The following is a 24393-nucleotide window of genomic DNA, read 5'->3' on the forward strand; positions in this document are numbered from 1 at the left end:
GGTAGGAGAGAAATACAAAACCAATTGCAATGGGTCACAGAATTATAGAATCACAGAACATGAGAGGTGGAGTGACTTTAGAGTACAGAATATTAGATCATGGGACATCAAATGTTAGAGCTGGAAGGCTTCTTAAAACATGGAATGTTAGAGAGTATAGATCATAGGACACAGGATGTTAGAGCTAGAAGGAACATTAAGTTCAGCCTATCATTTGACAGAAATTAAGGTTCAGAGAAGTAAATGAGTTGTGCAACTCTCAGAATAATAGATATTGTCAGAACCAAAACTAGCACAGTCTTTCTAATTCCCAGTCTAATGCTGTATCACATACATTTGGGCTCTTCTATCTATCTATCTATCTATCTATCTATCTATCTATCTATCATTTCTTTTGGGGTTGCCCTAGAGAATACTTTATGCTAAGGAGGCCGGGAAAGAGAATAATTGGAATGTATATCATCAACTCCACAAATATCTACTTCAGGCCTAGTCTTTGAAAAGGAATGAGCCAGAGGTGGAAAAACAAAAACAAAAAAATCTGGGACCCTGACAATCGGCCTTCATTTTCCCCTGCTACTAGAATAACTTGAGCAATCAATCACTTAAATCAAATGAGTAACAAAAAGGGAGGAAAGGAGGAGGTAGAGAAAGAGCCCATCTTGACCTAGTTCACTCTCTCTGTAAGTTGTTGATGGGGGTTGGGGGGAGAGAGGAGGGATTCAGCTCAGGAGAGGGTCGACCCAATCCAGGACTCCACAACCCCCCTAGAAAGTCAAAGAAATCACTGAAGAGAAAGAAGAAAACATCCCAGCTCAGGCTATTGCAACATCCATCCCTCTTTGGAATGTTACGGAAAGCTGACTCCTTGCCACGTGAATATAGGCTGAGTTTTTAATTTTTTTTTTAGAATCAGGCTTTCTTGGCAGTTGCCAGTATAACTATGTGTTTATGATGGAATTGGGGGTGGGGTGGAGCTGGGGAGCATCAACCAAAAATCAGGGCCAACTTGTGCCAAAAAGCAGCTGCAGTAGAGTTTGCTTTATATTATGCCCCCTGCCACAGACATGATTTCCACAAAAGAGGCTCCCCTTCTCTTCCTGCTTAGAATCTCCCCCCCAGCCCCAGAGTCTGTTCATTCAATTACGATAAACTTTTCAAGTGATATGTCAGATCTTTATTTCTTTGATTTTACCATTTCTTGGGCTAGAAATAATACCATCTTGCCCCCATCCTTATTGCTGATTAGGATCCTGTATGTCAGCCCCAGGGGTGTGGAGTCACAAGAATAATTATAGTGTCAGCACATCCAGGATCATCTAGAGACAGAGATCCATTCACCTGTAAAATTAGATGGGTTAGCCTATATAATCTTTTAAGATTCCACCTAGTTCTAAGGTTTGGTGGTATTCAAATCTTCAATCTAAAGTCTCTTCTAGTTCTATTTAATGGTTCTAAAAAGCTGATCTTTTGAATTAGCCAGTGTTACTGGTAAATTGGTTTACTTTTTTTTTCCTCATAAAATCAAAGCCCAGAAAAAAATATTTTGCTTATGTATCTGACCTTTCTGTTCGTGGATGAAAGGAAAAAAGCTGTACCTCTAACATAAAAGAAAAAGCAGGAAGTCAACATAATCTTCTGGAATGTGATACAGAATATTGAGAATTGAGAATTTCTCTGGACTGCAGGCTTTCTTTCTTTTAATTAGCAGTGACTTGGCTATAATTTAGGCAGGCATCCAATAACAGGAAGGAAGGATTCTACCAGCTGTAGTTAAAAAAAAAAAAAAAAAAGTTCTGAGGCTCTTATACAGTTTTTGACTCCCCTTTAATCAATAAGGAGAGATTGTCTAACATTGCTTCCTGCTTATGTCATTTAAGCAGGAAGGGGGTTAATAGAGGTATATGGGTGCTTCCAATTAAAATCTGATCAGCTTCAAAATAAATAACTCTTCCAGCATCTGTCTAGATGCTCTCCTTAGGTTTTTCTCTGATGACTGTTTCAGGAATATTCTGGGGATGTGCTATAACCTGATTTCACTGGGACACACTTGTTGGGGGAAGATTGGTGATATACAAGGCATGATTTGGCTTTTAGGGAGGGTCTTGCTACTAGACTAATTTTTCTAAGTATCTACTCATATTGTAATGGAAAGATCTTTAGACTTAAAGGCAAAAAAATAGGACTGTGTTCAAGTTCCAGCTCGGACAATGACCAGATATGCACAACATGACAGAGGCATGTCCCTCAATTTCTCTGAGTCTGCTTCCCCTTCTATAAAATGAGGATAATCATTTAAGACGCATCTCTGACCAGCTTCCCTCAAGAGGTTTCATGAGGGACAAACAAAATTATAATAATAAAAATAATTAACTTCATATAGTGTTCCAAGGTTTGCAAAACACGTTATATGTGTTATCACATGCTTTTGGAAAACATTATTATCACAATGGGTTATAATTACCCTATCAGAAATGTTTCCTAACCTGTCCCCAGCTGGCAGTTCTACCTTGGTTAAATGAGTTCTGATGGTTTCTGATGGATTTTGTTTGTCCTCAAATGATCCTTCTATTGTTTTTTTACTTTCATGAAAAATCTCACTATGAGCCTAATCTATTCCATCCCTTTCAGTTTTCCTTCTCTACATCCTTTTTTATCCTCTTTCCAATTGTTCTTTATCATGGTCTTCTAGATAGGGGATCCTTATAGAATTCCCAGACTTCATGATGTGTGAGCCACCCTCTATATCAATGGATTGTCTGTTATACATACAGCTAGGTCCCAATTAGTGTAAATAACAAATTCCATGAAGTGGTTGCATATATTCAATTTTCAAAATTAGAATGTGGTCATAGAGTCGAGGCCAATGGAAATGTGCACTTCAAATGATGAGACCACTTCATGGGATTCACTATTTCAATCAGTTAGGACCTGGTTGTAATTAAAACTCACATTGCTCCATCACTTTAGCATTAAGAAAGCATTTTCTTCAGAATAATTCTGTTATTGACAAAGTAGATACTAGAATTGAGGTTTGCTTATCTTCTGAGAAATGCCATTTCCATTACCCTATTATTTCCTTGGACTGGAAGGAGTCTTACCCTAACTCACTCTCTGGTCATCCTCTCCAGTAAGCACTTAATAAATGTGTTCTCTCTCTCTGTCTCTCTCTGTCTGTTTCTGTCTCTGTCTCTCTCCTGTCAAGCAGGCCACCAGACAAGGGACAGAAACTACCAAAGTGCATTGAGCTGACATAAAGTAGTAGCCGATTGCTTAAAAGAGCACACACAGACCATGAATTTGGACAGGGGGATGAGGATGAGGTGGGGATAATACTCCTATCCCAACAATCCTATGGACAGGAGTTGGGTCACTGGACCCCAAACAGTTCTTGTGGGGTGAGGGCAGAGCTGTGAGCAAGTTGAGGTTCAGAAGTTCACTCATTTCTGCCCATGATAACACAGGTGTTGGGTAATGTAATAGGGGCTTGAACCCAGGTTTTTGGACTTTTTGACTTGTACCAAACCCTCTTTCTTTTAAGTTGTAGTAAACTTGTTCTGTGCGGCTCAAGAAGAACTAAGAGCAGTGCTTGGAAGTCCCTAGGAAGGAGGTTTAGGGAAGAAGGTTCTAGTAACAGAGCTGTCCAGCAATGGGGAGCTGATTCGTCAGAAGTAGTGAGTTCTCTGTCACTGCAAGTGTTTGAGCAGAGCCTTGATGGCTGCTTCTGGAATGCTGAAGAAGAAGAGATCAGCACAGGACCGCTGGTCTCTAAGCTTCTTTCCACCAGGGAAGGCTTCTGTTTAAGGGTCTTCTTCTCCTAGCGTTCCTCCAAGGCCTGGGCCTCCCTCTCCCAGCTTCATGAGTTTGTTTCTATGACACACTTGAGGAAAACTGTGTCATCTTTCACATAGGCATGTTTGGGGGACTGTAGTTTGTTCAGCGGGAAGAACATAGGGCGGCCACTGGCTATGTTGCTTTCCCCCTGAGGCCTCTGGAAGGAGCCTGAAGTCAGGTCTGGGTGAAAGGAATCGATAACATGCTCTCTGTTGTTCTGGTCCAGCAGCATGAATGTGACCTGAAGAATGATGGAGAAAGGTCATAGGACCCTCTATTAGAGTCCCCGGGCCCACCCTGAGAACTGGCTAAAAACTAGGCTCACTGCAAGAGGAGTTAAGGCTCAGGGGGACCTTATTCTTTTCCATCTTCTTGTAGCTTATCCAAATCTTATGTATTCTGTGTAATTAAATTAAAATTGTGAAGTCTGTTGAGACCACTCAGAGTGATTTTCTCTCTCCTTCCACCAACTATCTGTGTTGTTCCTTGGGCACTTATCCTACATTATTCTCTCTAATTAGTTATTGAACTAATTAGAAGACTTATCTAATTAAGATAAGTCTGAGGCTGTTTCTTCTCCATCCCTCACAGCACCAAGTCCAGGTAGCTTAGATACACAAATTAAATGTGAGATCATTGCTTGGGCTTAAAACACATAGAATCGAAGAATTGAGACCTGGAAGGGATTTCAAGATCATATGGTCTAAGCTTGCCTATAACTGGGAAGCCATTGCCCACCCCCATTTCACCAGTATATCCCTTGAGGTTCATAAAGGTTAAGTGATCTGGCTAAGCAACCAGCTGGCACAGAGAACAAATAACAGAACCTGGGTTATCTAGCTTCCAGACCCTCCCTCTTTTTAAGCCACTTGCCTTATTTCGGAAAGGCCACTCCAGGAGAGCATCATATTCTCCTTTCATGACCACAATAAAGAGTGAAAGATGTGTCCCTTTTCCTGTCCCATCTCCATTGAAGTAGATCCGAAGGCATAATTTATAGCCATAGCGAGCAGTATAAAAAGCTGAAATCAACAAAGGAGTGTGGGGTTAGTTCTGTGGATGCTTAGTTTTCCCATATGCCTTCAAGGAATACTCAAATATTCTCCCGTGACAAATTCAAATTAATTCTCATAATAGCTAATATTGACATAGTACTTTAAGTTTTACAAAGTGCTTTATCTCGTTTGATCTCTACAACAATCCTGAGGAATGTTATTATTCCCATTTTATAGAAAAGGAAATATGAAAAGAGAAGAAGAGGCTTGCTCAGATCATCCTCCTAGGAAGTGTCTTCTTGATTTTAAGTTCAGAGCTCTGTCCACTGTACCACTAAGCAAACATTTATTAAGCACAGATATAATACACAATACATAAGATATATTATGTTCAGGTATAATTATAGCAGAAGGATTCAAACTTGGGTCTCATTAATTTATCTGTATTTCTTGGGGGCAGGGATACAGAAATTAGATCCTGGTTGTTGAGAAGCCTACAATCTAATTGAGGAGGGGAGGGATGCTATGGTGTGGCACATATACAAGTAAGCAGTGTGATGGGGGAAAGGAGAGATCCAGACAAAAAAAGAGGGCATCTTAGGGTCTTAAAGGCTCAGCTAAGGAATTTCTCTATGACAGACTCCTGAGAACCACTAAAGGTTTTTGAGAAAAGGAGTGATGTGGCTAGACCTACAATTAGAAAGATTACTTTGGCAGTTATATGAAAAATGGATTGGAAAGGAGGCTGTTACCCTAGCCCAGGAGAGAGCCAGCATGGGGCCTCTTGGACGTGGGTTATAGTAACATTCCAACAGATGTCACTGTAAATAGCAGTTTTTGGAGGGCTGGGGGCCTTTTTTACTTCTAAAAGACACTTTGGTGAGCTTGGTGAAGGAGGAGGCCAGAGGAGAGACCCAGGTGAAGGTTTGACTCACCTTTTCTCTCTAGTTTTTGAATAGCAGGAAGCACAGTCTGTCTTTTCCGTTTTTGGCAAACCTCAATCTAAAAAGCTGCATGTTAAGGGGGGATTAGAGCTAGGTCTTGTCTAAAGCTGTACTGTCCCTGCTCATGGAGAGCTGCTTGGCGCTTGGAGCTTGGAACTGCCCTTAGTTTTCTCAGCAAAACTACAGACACACATGTGCATACTGACTCCCTCATATACATTTATATACAAAAATACACATATATGAAGTATGGAGCAGTGGAAAGTGTCCTGAATTTAGATTCAAAGGACCCAACTTTGAATTCTTCTGCTACAACTATACTTGTATAGAAGTGGGCAAGTCCCTTACCCCTCTGGGTCTCAGCTTCTCCATTTAAAAATAAGGAGGTTGGACTAGATTGCTCTGAGATGAACTCTTTTAGTTCTAGCTATATTGTCATATGATCATACATATACATACACACATTCAAACTCATATATTCATGTATACTCATCAGCACATGTATATAAACTAAAAGATTTCTGTACATGTGCACACACATGCATATACAAACATATACACAAACACCCCCCCATATATATATATATACATATATATATATATACATATATGTATATATATATATATATATATGTATATATATATTTGTATATAACAGCAGTAGGGCATGTTTAAAACTAAGGTTTCCTGGTGCTTAATATTTTCCCTAGTTTTAAAGAAAAACAGAAAAACCCTCCACACACTCAATAAATATACAGACATATATGTTTGTGCATATATACTCATACATATATACACAATTATATTTAGAAAGCAGGTGTATGAAAAGCAGGAGGGTGTAGTAGGAAGGACAATAGGGTAAGGGTCCCAAAACTCTGGTTCTTCCATTAATTAGATGTGTAAATCATCTCTTCCCTACCACCTCAGTTTTTTCATCCACAAAATACAAATTGCTTCTCTTGCAATAGTCCTGTGAGATGAGCAGTGAAAGTGTTATTATGGATGGTTTACAGATGAGGAAACATTTGTCCATAGTACAAGTACAATCATAATATATAAATTATCTAGGATGGAAGATCTGGATTAAATGATCCTCCAAGCTTCTAGAATTCTAGTTCTAAATGTCTGTAAATCTAAACATTCAACCAAGATATACTGTTTAGGGGATAGACAAAGTATGGTACAGTACATAATATGAAATTCTGTGATTCTTTGGCTCTTGGAGGTAGTACTATTATTTAAAATTTATACTGTAATGAATATTGCTAATGTTATCAGAAATTATGAAATTAGCAGAACCAGGAAAACAATAAACACAACGACATCAATGAAAACAACAAAAGCATGAAACTAGAATTTTATAATTATAATGACCAAGAAGTTTGTGCTGAAGAATTTAGAAAATGAATCTTTCACTTTCTTTCTTAAATGGGATGCCATGGGTATAAAGTATCGCATGTATTGTCAGACTTGGTTGGTATCTTTTTCAGCTTTTGCTGAATTGTTTTCTCTCTCTCTCTCTCTCTCTCTCTCTCTCTCTCTCTCTCTCTCTCTCTCTCTCTCTCTCTCTCTCTCTCTCTCTTTTTTATCTTTGTTATAAGGGATGGCTTCCTAGACAGGAAAGGAAGAGATATGCAGTTGAAAGAGATGGTGTGATAAAAACAAAAGATCTAGACCAAGATAATTCAGTTAGGAAATCAGAGTCTCATGTTAGGCAGATTAATCTAGCAGTAGTATATGAGATAGATTGGAAGGGGCAGGGGCTAGAAATGGGGAGGTCAGAAAACTATTGCGATAGTCCAGGTGAGACATAAAGGGAGTCTAAACTAAAGTGGATGAATAGAAGAGTGGGGGAGACCGATCAGTAAAACTTGGCAAATGGCTGAATGTGACACAAAGCAAAAGAAAGAGGCATTAGAAATGACTCAAGTGTTAACCCAGGATGTTTGGGAGGATGACATCACAAAGAAGGAATGAAAAGAAGGAATAGATTTTTTAAAAATTATACAGTACAGGGGAATTATGGAGGTTTATACTGAGTTTGGTTTTGGACACTGAATTTAAAGTGCTCAAGGGACAGTGTAGATAGAGTATTTCATTAACCATATTCCTAATGGGATAATTTTTACTCTTGGGCAAACTTATTAGCTAAGTATTATCTCTTCTTCCTTCTCCCTCCCAAAATCCCAAGTATATTCCCAATGAAAAACACAATCATGTTCTTTATTATGTCTGTACTTTCTAGTTAATGCTATCATGGACATCTCCAAATATGTTAAGAAAATATTTCAGAGATACTTCCTTGGTTCTATTTATTATTGATAAAGCAGTATATGGTGTTTCAGAATCAGAAGATTTAGATTTGAGTTGAGTCTCCATCCCTTTTGAGGAAATCATTTACTGCCTCTGGATCTCAGTTTTTTCATTTGTATAATAATATTTGTATCATCTACCTATAGGGTTGTTGTAGAGAAAGCACTTTGAAAACTCTAAAACACTGTGGGAAGGTGAGCCCTTACTTTTGTTAAAAACATTGATAGATAGATGTATCTCTGTGTCCTTTGTTCTAAAAATAATGAATTTATTACCTGGTGAGAACTGACTGATCATCCTTCCACATGCAGACTCATGACATCTCCTGGTGAAATTGGTGATTTTCCATAGGTAGACGCCATCATAGGAAGCCTCCTCCAGGAGATGAAGGCTCTGCTCCAATTTGGTTAGTGCTAAATCTTTCTGGGCCAGGGTCTGTTGCAAATCTATGACCTGGAATGTAGATATCCCATCCTAGATCAACCTCTGAAACTTTGAGAGTATTTCAATATTATTCATCATCTGATGAGCCCCACGGCTTCTTGAGATCATTATATAAAGATGTCAGCAAACTATGGTGGGGAAAAATTTCCACTTGTAAGTTAAAATACCTAGGTTCAAGCATTATCCCTCTCTAGTTATATGACCATGGACATGTCTTAATTAAGCTTCTGAGTCCTAGCTGCCTTGTGAAAATTGGGGGAAATGATACCTGCAGGGTTATTATGAAAAAAAGAGCTTTGTAATAAAATGTGAAGTATTGAGGAAATATGAGTTATTAGAAGTAGAATAGAAAAAATACTCATTCTAGCCTCTGTTTAGGCTACTCTTTGCTACTTTTTAGCTTTGTGATTCTTGGCTCTGGGACTCGATGTTCTCACCCACAAAATGGGGATAATAATATCTTTACTCTATACCTTGAAATAATTCTGTGGGAAAAGTTTTCAGTAAACCTTCAGGCATTATAGATCCATGTGGTGCTATCATTCTGAAAAACAGAGTCTAATTTGTCTCATGGTGGGAACATCCATTTCTATGGTACTTTAAGACTTGAAAAGTGCTTTACTACCAACTACTCAACTACTATGCATCCTTCCAGCTATTAGCTATCATGTAATATTTGGGGAATCTAGACCTTTGATTTTATTGGTGTAGGAAACTCTAAGGAAAATCTCTTTATCAATTCAGAGAGGCAGCTTGTATAGAATGTTTAAGGGAATTATCTGGGACACTGAGAGGTAAAGTGATATCCCTTCCTAGGGACACAAAGCCAGAATATATCAGAGGTTGGGCTTATAACTCCTGATTGAGTCTGGCTCTTTATGCCATATGCCTCAATTATACAAATAGCATAACACATATTATGACAACTCATATTTATATAGCAGTTTTACAGGACCCATTTTATAGATAAGGAAACTGATTTGCCCAAAGTTATATAACTAGTTTTTGATGTGAACCCAGGTTTTTCCAGATTTCAAGTCCAGGACTTTTGCCTCTCATATTCCAACAGCATTCAATAGCTATTTATAAATTGTACACTTGGTCAGAGTCCTATGCTATGGACTAGAGGAGATAAAAGTTTAGATAAAATATGCCTCTTTCCCCACTCTAATGGAAGTTAAAGCATAACTATTATACATGATATTACATGATAAGTGCTTTAGAATTGTCCAAAAGAAAGTACTATGTAAAGTCAGGGTTAGAGAAAAGGAGGAGATAGGGTTGCCAACTAAGGGGATAAGAGAAGACTTACTATATGTAATTAAAGTAATAAGAATTATATCACATGAAGATTTTAGTTTTCTATCTGGAATGGATCTTAGAGATCATTTAGTTCCTTCCCCTCATTTTACAGATGATGTTACTGAGGTCCAAAAGGGTTAAATAATTTAATTTAATAATATATTATATAGTAGTATATACTATATAAACATAAAAATGTTATCCACACAGTCATGTACATGCATACACACACACACACACACACACACACACACACACACACACACACAATTGTTACTTCTTTCCATATCTTATCTCCCCCACTAGATTATAAATCCAGGTCTCTCATCTCAGTGGTTGGCACCCAGTAATGTTTTTGTGTCTGGCACAAATGAACTGGGTCTGCTCTTCTAGTCTGACTCTGGCTGGCCCAGCTGCAGGGCCAGACTCTTACCCGCTGCTCCAAGCTCAGGATCAGGTCCTGGGTCAGTCCACTCTGGTGCACGGAGGCAACGATGGCCAGGTGGGAGACCTCCACCTCCTTGTTCAGGACAGTCACAATGTTCTCAAACACGAGCAGCTTCTCTTGCAGCTCAGCCAACAGCTTCTCCTTCATGAACCTCTGAAGGGCCAGCTCCTCCTCAGAGTCAGAGGAGGCAGCCCGGAAGCAGTCAGCCTCCAAGTCACCATTGATCTCCACGGCTCCTTGGAGCTGTAGGTCCGACAGGTTTCTCTCCAGGGGCTTCCCACTTGGCTTGGCGTGGCTAAAACCTGAGACCTTTTTCTCTCTATTGTGGGCCTTCACTTGGCTCACAAGCTCTAACAGCAGCCTCAGGTGCTCTGGAAGTGAGGAAACCTCATGCTCTTTCACCATTTCCTGGCTACCCTGTTGAGAGAAAGGAGGGAAGTGCTCCCGGTGAGGAGGGTAGAGAAGGCTGAGAAACAGCTCCCATCAGGGAGATCCCTAAGCTTGCTGCTTTAATCCCTAAGGGCAGAGGTAGCTCAATAACCTGGGTATACCCCCAAAGTTACAAAGAGAAGGGGTTCTGATTGTAGTGGGAGGGGGGAGCTCATCAAACAGGTAGAAGAGTGTCTGAATGAAGGGGAAATGACATACTCTGATGTTCTATTTTAGAAATGTTAAATACAGAACACTGCATCGGAAATAGATAAAAGGTTTTCAATATTTAAAAGATCTTTCAAAAACTACAGAAAATGAGAGAATTAGAACAAAATAGTGATGTCACATGGGATCTTTTAGACAGCAAACCAACACTGACACTATATAAACTCAACATTTGGAGTATTCTCTATCACCTGAGTTTAGTTTTAGGTACCACATTTTAAGGATACTGATGAAGTGGAGTGTCATAATTACAAAAACCCTAAAGGAGCAATAGATAAGGAAACTGAGGCTCAGAAAAGCTAAATGACATTATCAAAAGTCACCCAAGTAGCAGGTAGCAGAGCTGGAGTCTGAACCCAGATGCTCTCAGTCTGTATTAATCACAGCAACAACACTCAACTCCAAATCTGCTGGAAATATTAAGGAATTTGTAACTTTGCATAAGGACCGTTTGAAGGAATCAGGGATGTTTTAGGGAAGACATAAGCATAGCTTTCAAATATCCAATGTGCTGCCTCCCAGAAGAGGGATTTTATTATGATACCCTGACAGATGTTTGGGAAAGCCCTCCCAAAATTCTAGAAGAGATTGGGCTAATTATGGCTTCAAAGAAAGATTTTATAGAACTACTTCAAAAGAAGAAAGAAATGGAAGGATAAAATATGGTCATTTTGTGGTTAATGGGAAATAATCAAAAAAGGTTCTTCATTAAAGAAGGTTCTTCATTATCAAAGCTGTTCTTTCAGATCATTCTGGTGAAAGAAGGATGGGAGGAAGAGGTGGGGAGGCCTGGGATTCAGTGCTATTTGTTTAGCCCATCTGTTCTTCTGTTGAACTCAAGTTCAAAATTATGCCTACCTTGAAGGAACAGCCAATGTCTGCAAAGGAGCACATTCCCTGGACCTCAATTGGCACCAAGCCATCCTGGAAAAAAACAAAGTTCCATCATCTGGGTAATTTTCTTACAAATCCTCCCCAGTCTGTGGCAATCACCAAAGAGAGCTACTATTTTTACATTTTTGGAAATTCCAGGCATCTCATAAGCATAAGACCAATCATTATGAAACTTTCCCTCCAGAAATGGTTGCAGAAAGCTGGAGACAGTCCTACAAAGTCTAAGCAAATGCTCCTGAGTTCCCAGCCCTAGGCTTAGGAAGAGAAAAAGTCATCTCCATAGTCTTAACTACCTTCTCTTCTGTGCTGATCTTGGTCACAGTCTGCTTGTGGTCCTTCAAAGAGATTCCTCCACATTCATGTGTCTGTTCATAGATGAAAAGGAAACTGTAATGAGACCATTTTACTAGAGGGATTGTGGAAAAGAAAATTATGATCTTTAAGCTCGCCCCCCCCCCCCATCTTTAGTTTATTTGTTGCTTTTTTTCATCCAACATAAACAGGGCTGCTAATATACTATTTAAAAAGAGTCCTAACCATCATAGAAAATGACTTAAGATAGCAATCATCTAGTAAATGGATAAGATATTAGTAATCATCTTCAAATCTGGCCTTAGATACTTACTAGCTATATAATTGGGCAAATCACTTATATATTATATAATCTTATATATCTATATCTATATCTATACATATCACTCTCTCTCTCTCTATGTATATATATATATATAAAATGAGCAGAAGAAAATGTCCAGCCACTCCAGTGTCTTTGCCAAGACAATGGGGTCATAAAGTCAGATATGACTGAAATGACTGAATAACAACAACAATCATCTAGATCGATTCCTCTTTTATAAATAAGGCCCAAAGCTGGAAAAGGGACTTGTTGAAAGATCAGAAATCTTCTTAGATGTACCTAGGTGACTCAGTGGACTTGGAGTCAGGAAGACTGTATTTAAATCCTACCACAGACAATTAGTGGCTGTGTGGCCTTATCTTGCTGGCCTCAGTTTCCCCATTTGTAAATTATGGGTAATATTAGTGCCTGCCTTACAGGATTATTACGTGGATCCACTGTTTTGTAAAATGCTTTGCAAATTTTATCATGCCATATAAATGCTAGCTATTACTAGTAAACAGACAAGCTAAGGTCTTTTTCTGATTTCATATTCTTTAAAACATAGATGTCTGGATGCTCAAGGCTTTGGTTCTCCAGAAAGATCTAGGAATTTGTAAATCTCTAAAATCAGAATAACAGTCTCTGCCCTATCTATCTCACAGGCCCATTGTGAAAATCAAATAAGAGATACTTGAAAAAGTGCTTTCAAATCTGATGGGAATTCTAGAGATGTTGAGTCCTTTTACGGGAGGGGAGAGGAGGGCCTCCTCCCATAATGCTCTCTTCCACCTCTTCTCTTCTCAGTCCATCCAAGCACTAGAGAACCCAGCTCAAACGCCACATTGTCTGTGCAGTATGCCCTGACCAGCCATGCCCCCCACTGAGCTTCTTGGAACTCCCTAATGCTTACTATGTCACTCATTTAGTACCAGATTATACTGTTTGCCTGGCATTGTTTAATTCTCCATGTCTTGTCTCCCTGACTAGTTTGTAAACTCCTGGAAGGGAGGGGCCTGGATTTTCACATCTTTCTTCTCTCCCCCATAATGCCCAACATATGGTTGTACCCATAGTGGGCCCTCCGTAAATATTTGTGGACAATGAGCTATGGGGCAGATTTAAATGGAAGGGGTGGAGATGAAGAAGAAGGAACCAAATATTTTATAGGCTTTTAATTTGAGCTAATCCATAGCAACGCTGTTCTCTTTCAAAAGTGGAATAAGGAAAAAGCTCTGTGGACAATTAAGCAAAGTGGGTAAGGATATGGAATCCAGCCCAGTTTAACTCGCAGGAAAACCATGTTTGGGTGCCTCCCCCAGGGCTCAGCTCCCCCTTCCAGGGACATGCTGTTCCCAACGCAGGAGCCGAAAACAGCAGGAAGCTCAAAACAGCTGTTCCAACCGGGGGCCAGAGAAGGAGGGCGGTCAGAGGGGGTGGGGCTTGAGCAGAAGCAGGCAATCTGTTCTGTCTCAGCCAATCCTGCCAGGTAGTGAAGACAGATGTAGGTGCAAGTGGAAGCGGATCCGGGGAACCTTCCTCCAGAGGGAAGCAGGCCACGTGAGCAGCACTAATGCCCCAAGGCACGGCACAGAATTCTGAAGGCACCTTTTGTACGCTCAAAAAATCACTGCCACTGCTTCAGGTGAAGTGCCTGAAACCTATCTCTACTGAAAGACCCGCTGGAATCCCAGCAGGAGAGCTTGATCCATATCCAGAATGCCAGCGAAATTCAAATCTACACTGAGTCTAGAGTGAGTGACAGAAATGACATGAGGCTGGAAAAGGTGGCTGGCACCAGACTGGGGAGAGCTTTGCAAGGCAGAAGAAGAATTGGAGTTTTATTTGGTAGGCAACAGAATCATAGGATTGCAGAACTGAGATTGGAAAGGAGGTTAGAGATGAGGTAATCCAAACCTTCATTTACAGATAATGAGACTGAAGAAAATTGAAGAGGGTATTTGCTCAAGGCCACATGGCTAGGAAATAAGTGAATTTATTTCTTTTTATACCATAGGCCTTCAGAAACAACAGTGACACATTTTGGAAAGTACCTGACAGGTGTGAAGTAGAGTGTTGTATGAGAGAGAGGGGAGCCAGGAGACCTGATTTCTGGTCCTGGCTCTGAAAGTACTTCTGTGTGATCTTGAGCAAAGGAAATCCATCTTCCCATAGGGGAGGCAGAATGATGATTCTAGATTGAAGGAAGCTGGCTTCAAATCCTAATTGACATTAACTGTGTGACTTTGGGCCAAGTGTCTTCACTTCCATACAATACTTAGTTCATCTCTAAAATGGAATCGGCCTCTTAATCTAATATTTCAGTCTATAATCCTATACCTTTCTGGGCCAAGTTTCTTCCTCTATAAAATAGTAGGCTTAACTAGACAATCTCTAAGGTCCTTTCTAGTCCAAGATCTCCAGAACCAAGAGGAGGGGAGGAAATGCTGAAATTTTTGTTTTTTTCACATCCTGAGATATATTTAGAGTTCTTTGGTCAAATTTCTAGGGGGAAAAGAGTAAGTCAAATGTGTGTTTGTTAAAAAAAAAAAAAAAGAGTTTATGGAATCATTAAAAGAAAAAGAGAAAAAGGAAAGAAGGATAGAGTGATTTTTAATTTCTAGGTAGGAAGGAGCCAATCTTTAATGGCCATTAAAGATTTTTCAGGATGGAAGTAACATGTGCATTAGGAAGATCAATATAGTAGCCTTCTTTGGAGAATGACTGGGTTTTTGATTCAAATCATTATGATCTTTAGGAAGGGATCTAAATCAAACCTTAAAAATTCTAGCCTTTATCTAGAACAAAATACTCCAATGGACCCCATCTTCTCTTCCCTACTCCTTGGGTCTTGCTGAGACCATGCTCTCTAATGCACTACACATTTCATCTTCAGCTATCTATGAGTATTGCCCTTCTTGTAAGTGGCCTGGAGCATAATGCAGGGGAAATGTCCATGGGGACTGTGTTTGTGGCTTATTAGATCAAAGTGCAGAAGAGCTTGATTTCTGAGCAAGAAGGTTTGGCCTTTTACCTTTTCAAACAGGAAACCACAGGTGCCAATAAATAGAAAAAAAAATGTAGGTGGCAACATCAGGCTGAGGGGTGGGGGACTAGTAGAAGAGCTAAGCATTTTTAAAAGAGGAGGAGATTATCATGGCTCATCTCATTTAGAATATGAACCACAAAATAGCAAAAGCTGAGCAAAACCTTAGAACATAGAATATCAGAACACAGATTTTAGAACTGGAAGGGATCTTAAAAATATTCTAGTCCATAATTTTTTTTTTTTATATCTATGAGGAAACTGAGGTACAGAGAGGGATTAATTTGCTCAAAGTCATACAACTAGCTAGTGCTGATACCATGGTTACCAACCTAGGTAATTAGAAAAATGGTGCCATTTTATCCTTTCTAGCTTCACAACATTTCCCACATATGCCCCCTTTCCACTCATGCAGCCACCCCCAGACCTTCACTGTTAGCTTGTCTGGATTGTCAAAGTAGTCTCCTAACTAGTATCCTTGTTTTTATCTTTCCCTACTCCAATTCATTTCCATAGTTAGAAAAGTGAATATTGTAGGTTTGATTATGTCACTTTATAGTAATTAATAATAACAGCATATTAAACTTTACAAAGCAGTTTACAAATATTGTCTTGTTTGATCCCCAAAACCACCCTAGGAGGTAGACACTATCATTAGACCCATTTCACAGATAAGAAAAAGTTAGACAGAGAGATTAAGTGACATGTCCAGGATCACACAGCTGATAAGTATCTGAGATCAGATTGAATCAGCTTCTTTTGATTTGCTGTCTAGCACACTGTCCACTGCACCACCTAGCTACCTCCGTAAATTCTAGTGGTTCTCCAGGATCAAATATAAACTCCTTTGTTTTGCATTTAAAGCCCCTCACAGTCTAGCTACTACCTTTTTAGATTTGTTAAACATAGAAATGTTTAACAAATCTCCAGGAGGTCCATAGTCTAGCTATATCTGTTTTTCTTTTCTGTTTTTCATATAACACATTCTCTGGAACTTTGCACCAGTTATTTTCCAAGTCTATAAAGATCTCCCTCCTTCTTACACCTTTTGGGATATATAATTTCCTTCAAGACTCAGTTTAAGTACCTCCTATTGCAAGAGCTGTGCCTTCAGTTCAAAGTTGGCTTGTTTCTATTTACCTGTGTGTATGTGTGTGTATGTGTGTGTATATATATATATTTCATATGTGCATGGCAGTTAGGTGACATAGTAGATAGAACTCTTGTCTAGAGTTAGAAAGAACTGAGTTTAAATGCAACCTCAGACACTTACTAGCTGTGTGATCCCGGGCAAATCACTTAACCCTGTTTAACTCAGTTTCCTGATCTATAAAATAAGCTGAGAAATAAATGGTACCTTTGCTAAGAAAATTCCACATGGGTTCAAGGAGAATCAATATGATTGGAATGATTAAATAACATTTATATGTGTTTGCTGTCTTTCTGATAGAATATAAGCTCCTTAAGGCCAGACACTATATTTGTCTTTGAATTCCTAGTACAGTACCTGATACCTAATTAAGTGTTTTCAAAATGATTGTTAATTGATAGATAATTCTAATTGATAAGAGATAATTCAGTCTAGTGTTTTTATTTATATGGTATGATTTGATGGAAAGCTTATCACAAGTACCCCTACTATATATGGCATGTTAATATGAATACTGGCTTTACATTTCCTCTTAGAATGTCAGTCCTTAAGATTAAGGAAGAACTTGCTAATATTTAGACCTGTAAAAAGCAAATAGAATGATTTGTGAAATAGGTGAGCTCTGTGTCCCTGGAAATGGTCAAAGAGAGGCTGTATGTATACTCATGAGGGAGATTGAAGGGAGAAGCTTTGCACTAGGGATGATTATTTGGAATAGGGGACTTCAATCTCTGACTTAATGGTGGGAAAGGGAGGGCTTCCAAGGAGGGATACCGCCTCTGACGTGATCCATGTCTGTACTCAAGTGAACTTTCCCAGAACTCTTCAGGTTAGATAAATTAATGTGCAGATACATCTACTCAGAGCCAAAAAGAAGCTTCCCTTTGCCAAGGAAAAAGAATTCCCATAGAATCATTTAAAGTTGGGGGTGGGGGAACTTTGAGGTTATTAAGCCCAGCCTCTCAATTTTCCAGAAGAAAACAAAGCTCAGAAAGGTTAACATATCCAGGGTTATACTGTAAGTGTCTGAGGTGAGATTTACAAATCAAGCCTTCCTCTTACCCTGTTTTTTTTTTTTTTTTCCTTTGCCAGCTTCTGGCATGCAGGAGTTTCTCTGAGGGTGGCTAGATGGCATATTGAGTAGAATGTTGTGCCATACTTGAAGTTAGAAAGACTTGAGTTGAGACCCTGCCCTCAACACTTTCTAACCTATATATCCTTGGCCAAATCCCTGAAATTTTGTTAACTTCACCTTTTTCTTCTGTAAAATGAAGCTAATAATAGCACCTTCAAGGGTTGATGTGATAATCAGATGAAATAATACTTACTTATAAGTGTGTAAAACATTTTGCTAACCCTAAAGAGTTATGCAAATGCTAGTTATTTTCACTGACAGACAGTTCTCCTGGGAGAACAGGAAGCACATGAAAGGTGAAATGAGATGCCTGAGGAGATAAGAGGTCTTCAAGAAAAGGCTGGAAGTAGTTACTAGCCCACAGTAGATGAGAATTCTCTTAGGAATGAGCTGAATTAGATTATCTCTGAGATCCCTTTCTGTTCTGAGACCCTGGGATTCTGAGATGACGCTGAACCAACCACCCACACATATTACTGACCTCAAAATTCTTCATGAGACCAGTCCAGCCGCACCCAGAAATCACACAATGCACACTAAGCTCAGAGATCTCCTTATTAATGGCAGCGTCAATAAAAGCCTGGAGAATAGAGAGAAGTAACAGCAATCCCAAGAATTATAACCTTTTTGCAATGATAGAACACTTACATTCTTTAAAACACCTCTGTATTTATTATGACATTGACTACTTATCAGAACCCTGATGAGGAAGCAAGGCAGGGTGAAGGACATACATTCAGTTCCCAGCAGGGCAGGGAGGGCACAGAATCTAAAGTCAGAAAAGCTTGAGCTCTAGTGTAGACACTGCCATGTGACAGTGTGCAAGAATTTCAGTTTCCTTCTTTGTAAAATGGGGGAAATAATAATTATGCTACTTATCTCAGTTCAGCAATTTAAAGTTCAGTTCAGCAAACATTTTTAAGTTCTTGCTGATATACATGGCACAGGACTAAGTGCTGGAGAGCTAAAAACACCATATATATAATTCCTGTCCTTAATACGATTGCATCCTACTGGGAAGACACTTCAAATAGGTAAATTCTGAGCTTTTTACATACTTTTCCAAATTTTAGATTACAACAATAACTCACATTTCTAAAGCCTTTTAAAGTTTACAAAGACTTTTCCTCACATTTCTGTGAGATAAACAGTATAGATATTATCACATGAAACCCCTTGCTTTGGATCACTCTGTAAGTACCAAGCTGAGATTTGTCTGATTTCAAAATCAATTATCTTTCCATTACTATAATGACTCTCTGAATTTTAGACAGATACTGTGTATAAAATGCATTGTAAACTTAAGAGGCAGTTATCATTGCCATTGGGGTTGTTATTGTTGCCTTAGTCAGTATTACCAAAGGAAACAGCATGGTTTGATGAGTTTGGGTTCCAGATCCAACACTTATTACCCTTATGAATTGTGCCTTCTTTTGGGGCTTCAGTGTCTTCCCCTGTAAAATGAGAGGCTAAACCAGTTGATCTCTGAGGACTCTTCTACCTCTAACCTTCCATGAAATCACTGGGGTTCAAAAAGCTTAAGTACACAGGTCTCTTAGAAGGTCCTAGAAGAAAGGACCTCAGGCTTCTATGAACTGCCAAAGAGGCATCAATGGAGTTTTGTGGTCAATGCCACGAACTGTCTCAGATACTTGGAAATCACTAAAAATAAAAATCTAGGTGGACTTTCTAAGGCGTAAACACCTACATACAAACACATCCACGCCAACAACCCCCTGATGAGAACATACAGAAAACACTTGTCCTTCTGTCTAGGTTATTCGGAATCAGGGGCTCCCAGTGTGTTCTCAGCAGTGCTGTAGCAGGCTACAGTTTCAGGGTCTGCTGGAGGGGGTTGGCCAGGACTGCCTTGCTTAGGTAGCACTGTTGCCTTCATGAATACTAGTATTATAAAGTAAAGAGAGTATCAATACTGCTTTTGTACATACTTAGCAACGGTACCTGTCCCCAAAGAGAATGGAGAGAGTGTAGGCTCCATGCTGGAGAATTTGTCTCTCCAGAGTTGTTTACCTTGTTAGGAACTGCCAAGGGCTTTAAGAACTTCTCCTTTTTGGAAGCCTCCATGGAGTTAAGGCAAAGGGTCTCCAGAAGGGCTGTGCACCTTCACTGATGCTGTTCCCTCTGGACCCCAGAAAATTCAATCTTATTCCCCTGTGCCCAGCAAAATCCCACCTATTCTTTGGATCTGGCTAAATGCTCCTATCCTCTATAAAGCAGCCTGGTGAAGTGGAAGGAAAATTGAGAGAGAGGTTCTCCTCATGACTTTGAAGTAATCTCTCTCAATGAGCCAGGACAAACCACTTCACTTGGAGGATTCAGGTTTTCTATTATAAAATGAACTCCCTCCCAGATTCCCTTTCAAAACTGATATTCTATATTCTAACATTCCATATTCTAAGCTGTCATCCAGCACTGACATTCTGGGTTCTAAGCTCTTTTGAAGCTCTGTCATTCTACTTTAAAGGCCTTTCTAGCTCTTTTGTTCTATGTCTAACATTGTGTATTCTATGCTTCTTCTGGCTCTGACATTCAGTTTTCTAAGTTATTTTCTAGTTGTAACATTGTATGTTCTTTCAGTTCTAACATAATTATAATCTGTGTTTAAAGTTCTCCTCTCACTCTAAATAAACCCTTGCTTCTAGGATGTGATAATCTTTCCCTGACTACCTTGGTTTTTAAAACTTCTGAAAAGAGATACTCTGACTAATTGTAGTTCCTCTTCTGTTCTAGAGGAATTCTTTCTCTTACAGTTTCCCTATCACTTTCCCTTTCCTTTCTCTGGGGCCATTTGTTCTCTTACCTGTGATGAAGGAAGGGAATAAGCATTTATACAGCACCAACTATATGCCAAGTACTGTGCTAAATGCTTTACAAATATTATCTCATTGAATATTTATAAAAATCCTAAAAGGTAGGTTCTGTAATTATCTGCATTTTACAGTTGAGAGATATAGAATTGAAGTGGCTTGCACAGGATTACACAGCTAGGAAATTATGTGAGGGAAGATTTGAATTTACATTATCTCTACGTTAGTTCTAGTACTGTATTCACTAGGTCACTTACTCTCCTTTAAGGGTCCATGATCAAAGAATGACCATTTTATTCTTCTAGTTTACAAACTGATTTTTAGTTGTCACCTAAAATTGATACATTTTCCCTGCATTCAATAAGTTCAAATGTGGCCTTTAAATGTGACACTTTACATATGACTCTGGACAAGTCATCTAATCCTGTTTACTTCACTTTCCTCATCTGTAAAATAAGCTGGAAAAGGAAATGGCAAACCTCTCCCCATTCTCTTTGCCAAGAAAACACCAAATAAGGGCAAAAAGAATTGAACACAAATGAAATGATCAATTTTAGTCAAGGAGTTCTTAACATTTTTGTGAATATAATGGGCTCCTTTGACAGTGTGGGGAAGTCTATTGTCTCCTTTTCATAATATTTTTAAATACTTAAAATAAAATACATAGAATTACAAAGGAAACCAATTCTGTTGAAATAGTTATCAAAATATAATTTTTAAAAGCTCAGATCACAGGTTATGGATCTTTGATCTACTCGAACTCTTTTATTTTCTATTTCTAAATCAAAGAACAGAGGGAAAGTAACTTGCTCAAAAGTACAGAGGTAGCAAATGGCAAAGGTTTTGAATCTATGTTTTCTAACTCTAAATCCTGTGATCTTTCCAATATATCACATTATTTTTTTTGTGAGTCACACAAAAAAGGGGAGAGAAGGAAGAAAAATAGTCACATGTCCCAGATACATGAGCTATAAGAACTAACTTGGGAAAAAAAGCCTGGCCACATCTCTGCACAAGGTACACCACACCCTATTAGCTACTAGAACATCATTTCAGACAAATGAAGCTTCTACCAAAGTCTAAAATTAATCCTCTCATGTCTGTGTGCTCTGTTCAACCAATCACCTCATGAATCCTAAGTACACTTTAGAGTAGAATTAGCTTAATGAGATAAGAGGATAAGGACAAACTGATAACCAGCTGGCCAGCTCTGTCTTTTCACAAAGCAATTAGTCTGGGCCACATGTATGAGGACTTTTCTGTGCTTTGATGTTGTGATAAGAATAAAAAGGTCCTGAATGAGTGCAGTTGGCCGAGAGAAACTGAAGGATTGATTAAAAACAGTATTCCCTGGGGGAGACAAGGAAGAAGGCTCTGAGAACCGAGGTCATTTTAGCTCCCTGGTCCCACCCTCTGGAAGTAATCCTGTCAGAAATCCAAGTTATGGCAAGTTCCTGAAGTTAAATTTTCTCTATAAATTACTGGGCTGTGATTTCACTATAGCCCTCCTTTGAGTCAGTTTGACAGGGCACTCTGCTTTGTGGTATCTTTCTCCTAATCCCTCTCCTATGCCACATGGTACCTCTAACCCCACTATGCTTTGTGGTGTCTTTCCAGACCTCACTTTTCTGCTTTACACCTAGCTAAATCTTCAGGATTTAGCCTGAACCTCATGAGCTATTTCCTTTCCCCTGGTAAATGGCATATTCCACTAGGGAACTTGCCTTTTCCATCATTTTCTATTAAAACTTCTTTCTATGCTCTCCCAACTCTATTTCTATTATATTCCATCATTTTGTCCGTAATCTATTCCCCTAAATAAATCTATCTTTTGCCAAAGAGAATGGCCACTGTGAATTCTTTACATGACCAAACTCCAACTTTTGGTGCTTCTCCTAAAGCACATCATTGGTACCTAAATAATATTTGGTGTTATATCAGCCATGTAAGAGAAGAGCTGGGAAGAGCTGGACTGTTAGACAGCCATGGCTTTAAAGATTGCTCCAACTTCTTTTTATCAGAGTATCATTGAGCAAGTCACTTAACCCTTTTAAACCTCAGTTTTTCTCTTCCATCAAATGAGGTAACTGGAGGACATGATCTCCATCTTGCATCTTATTCCAAGGGACAGACTAGAGACAAAGAAATACCCATTATGTAAAATGTTGCCTTCAAATCCTTAAATGTCTCACCTAACTACAGGCTTGGGTCCGAGGTCAGAGAAATCCCTGGTACTTCCCCATAGGGTCTGTGACTAAGACTGCACCATTGGTTTCCTTTATACTCATCCTAACCAGAATGATGGACTTGAGTGTAATTTGTATTCTGTTTTTAAAAACTGCCCCCTTCTTCCTCACCCCCACAATCAAAATATCTCTCTTACTACTCTGACTACAGTGCCTGGGCTTCCCCCACTAGTGTTACCTTTGAGGGATAATGCACTAGAGGCCCTTGTCAAAATGTAACTGGTTATCTGATAAGAATAGTACATTACTAGTCTGTTGGTCCTAAACATGGGGATAATTTTACACAAGAAAAACATCATCTAGTGGAGGCCTTGAAATAACAAGACCTAAGAAGGCAATCCAGAGCACTAGAACATTGAGGCAGTTTGATATGGCAAAAAATAGCACTAGAGTAAGAATTGGGAGACTCATATTTTACTCTTGATTCTGTCAGTCCTCTGTCCCACTTACTGCTAAGCTCCACAGTTAACTAATCTGACCTTCCTCTGGGATAGCCTGAACATTGCTTACCCTTTTATACAAGAAGCTATATTCCAGACAGGCTATAACATTCTAGCCCAAAGTGGGGGAATGAACTCTAAAATGTGTATAGGGGAGGGCAGTGAAAAGAAAGAAGGTCATGTCACTTCTCTTGACCTCAGTTTTCCCATCTGTAAAATGAAGAGTTTGGAATAGATTATCTCAAAAGACTTCCTGCTCTTGAGGCAAATAAACATATTGAAAAGTTCCCTTCAAGAAAAATTGTAAATCTCTCATCTGCCTTTCAGTGCTCACTTCTCCCTTTGTACTTTCTCCCCCTCCCTTTCAGGAAACCAGTACTGTGGGCCATTCCCACAAATTCTTTGTTCTTCACTAAATATTCATTTTTGATAAGGTGTTCCCCTTCCAGAGGGCTTTGTATTTTAATAAGAGACAAAAAACACCTTTGATTACCAAAGGAATAGTGTTATTTTAGGCACTCTGACTTCAGAGAGGGACTTTTTGGATAAGGAAGGCCTGTTTCAAACCCTTCACCATACAAGACAAAGGTAGCATAGGAATTTTTTCTCACACAAGCATACCTTTTCCTCGGATAAGAAACTTTCATCACCCACAGTCTGAGGATTCTCCTCTTTGCATCTTGAACAGATAGGGTTCTTGCTGATCCTGGCAAAATATAGTCAGCAGGTTTGGTTTATACATTGACAGCTTGTCCCTCATTACCTATTCTGTTTGCAAATTAGAAAAACTGGAAATTATCCTCTGGAACAAATAAAGATGGGCTACCACTCCAGCTCCTGTCCTCAGCAAGAGTTAGAAGTACCAAAGCTACAAAGCAAGACCAAACTTGAGCCGAAAGGCACTATGGGGTTGCTAGGATCAAATGAGATTATAATTATAAAATGCTTAGTGCAGTGCCTGGCACATAATAAGCATTATATAAATGTTAGTTATTATTATTATTATTATTATTCAACTTGATAATTTAAACTCAACACAGAGCATAGAATCGACTGATTGTTAATCATTCTACAGAATTATAGAAATACAGAATGTTAGAG

The 24393-nt window shown here is 39.1% G+C and overlaps 1 protein-coding gene across 5 annotated transcripts in view; it reads right to left on the minus strand.

Moving 5' to 3' along the window:
- Window positions 1-1160: 1160 nt before the first annotated feature.
- Window positions 1161-24393, minus strand: part of TRAF1 (TNF receptor associated factor 1) — a 28113-nt gene continuing 4880 nt past the window's right edge. For 4 of the 5 annotated variants that reach the window (XM_074292931.1, XM_074292927.1, XM_074292929.1 and 1 more), the window contains 8 exons: window positions 23914-23998; window positions 18260-18358; window positions 12125-12196; window positions 11796-11861; window positions 10266-10697; window positions 8362-8539; window positions 4708-4856; window positions 1161-4075 (listed from right to left, as the gene is read on the minus strand). In XM_074292931.1, coding sequence (XP_074149032.1) covers window positions 3857-4075; window positions 4708-4856; window positions 8362-8539; window positions 10266-10697; window positions 11796-11861; window positions 12125-12196; window positions 18260-18358; window positions 23914-23998 — 1300 coding nt within the window. In that variant the 3' untranslated portion in view covers window positions 1161-3856. The remainder of the gene's footprint in view (window positions 4076-4707; window positions 4857-8361; window positions 8540-10265; window positions 10698-11795; window positions 11862-12124; window positions 12197-18259; window positions 18359-23913; window positions 23999-24393) is intronic. The other variant, XM_074292930.1, reaches the window with a different exon arrangement.

This window comes from Sminthopsis crassicaudata, chromosome 2 (genome assembly GCF_048593235.1).
Source record: "Sminthopsis crassicaudata isolate SCR6 chromosome 2, ASM4859323v1, whole genome shotgun sequence".
NCBI classification, from domain to species: domain Eukaryota; kingdom Metazoa; phylum Chordata; class Mammalia; order Dasyuromorphia; family Dasyuridae; genus Sminthopsis; species Sminthopsis crassicaudata.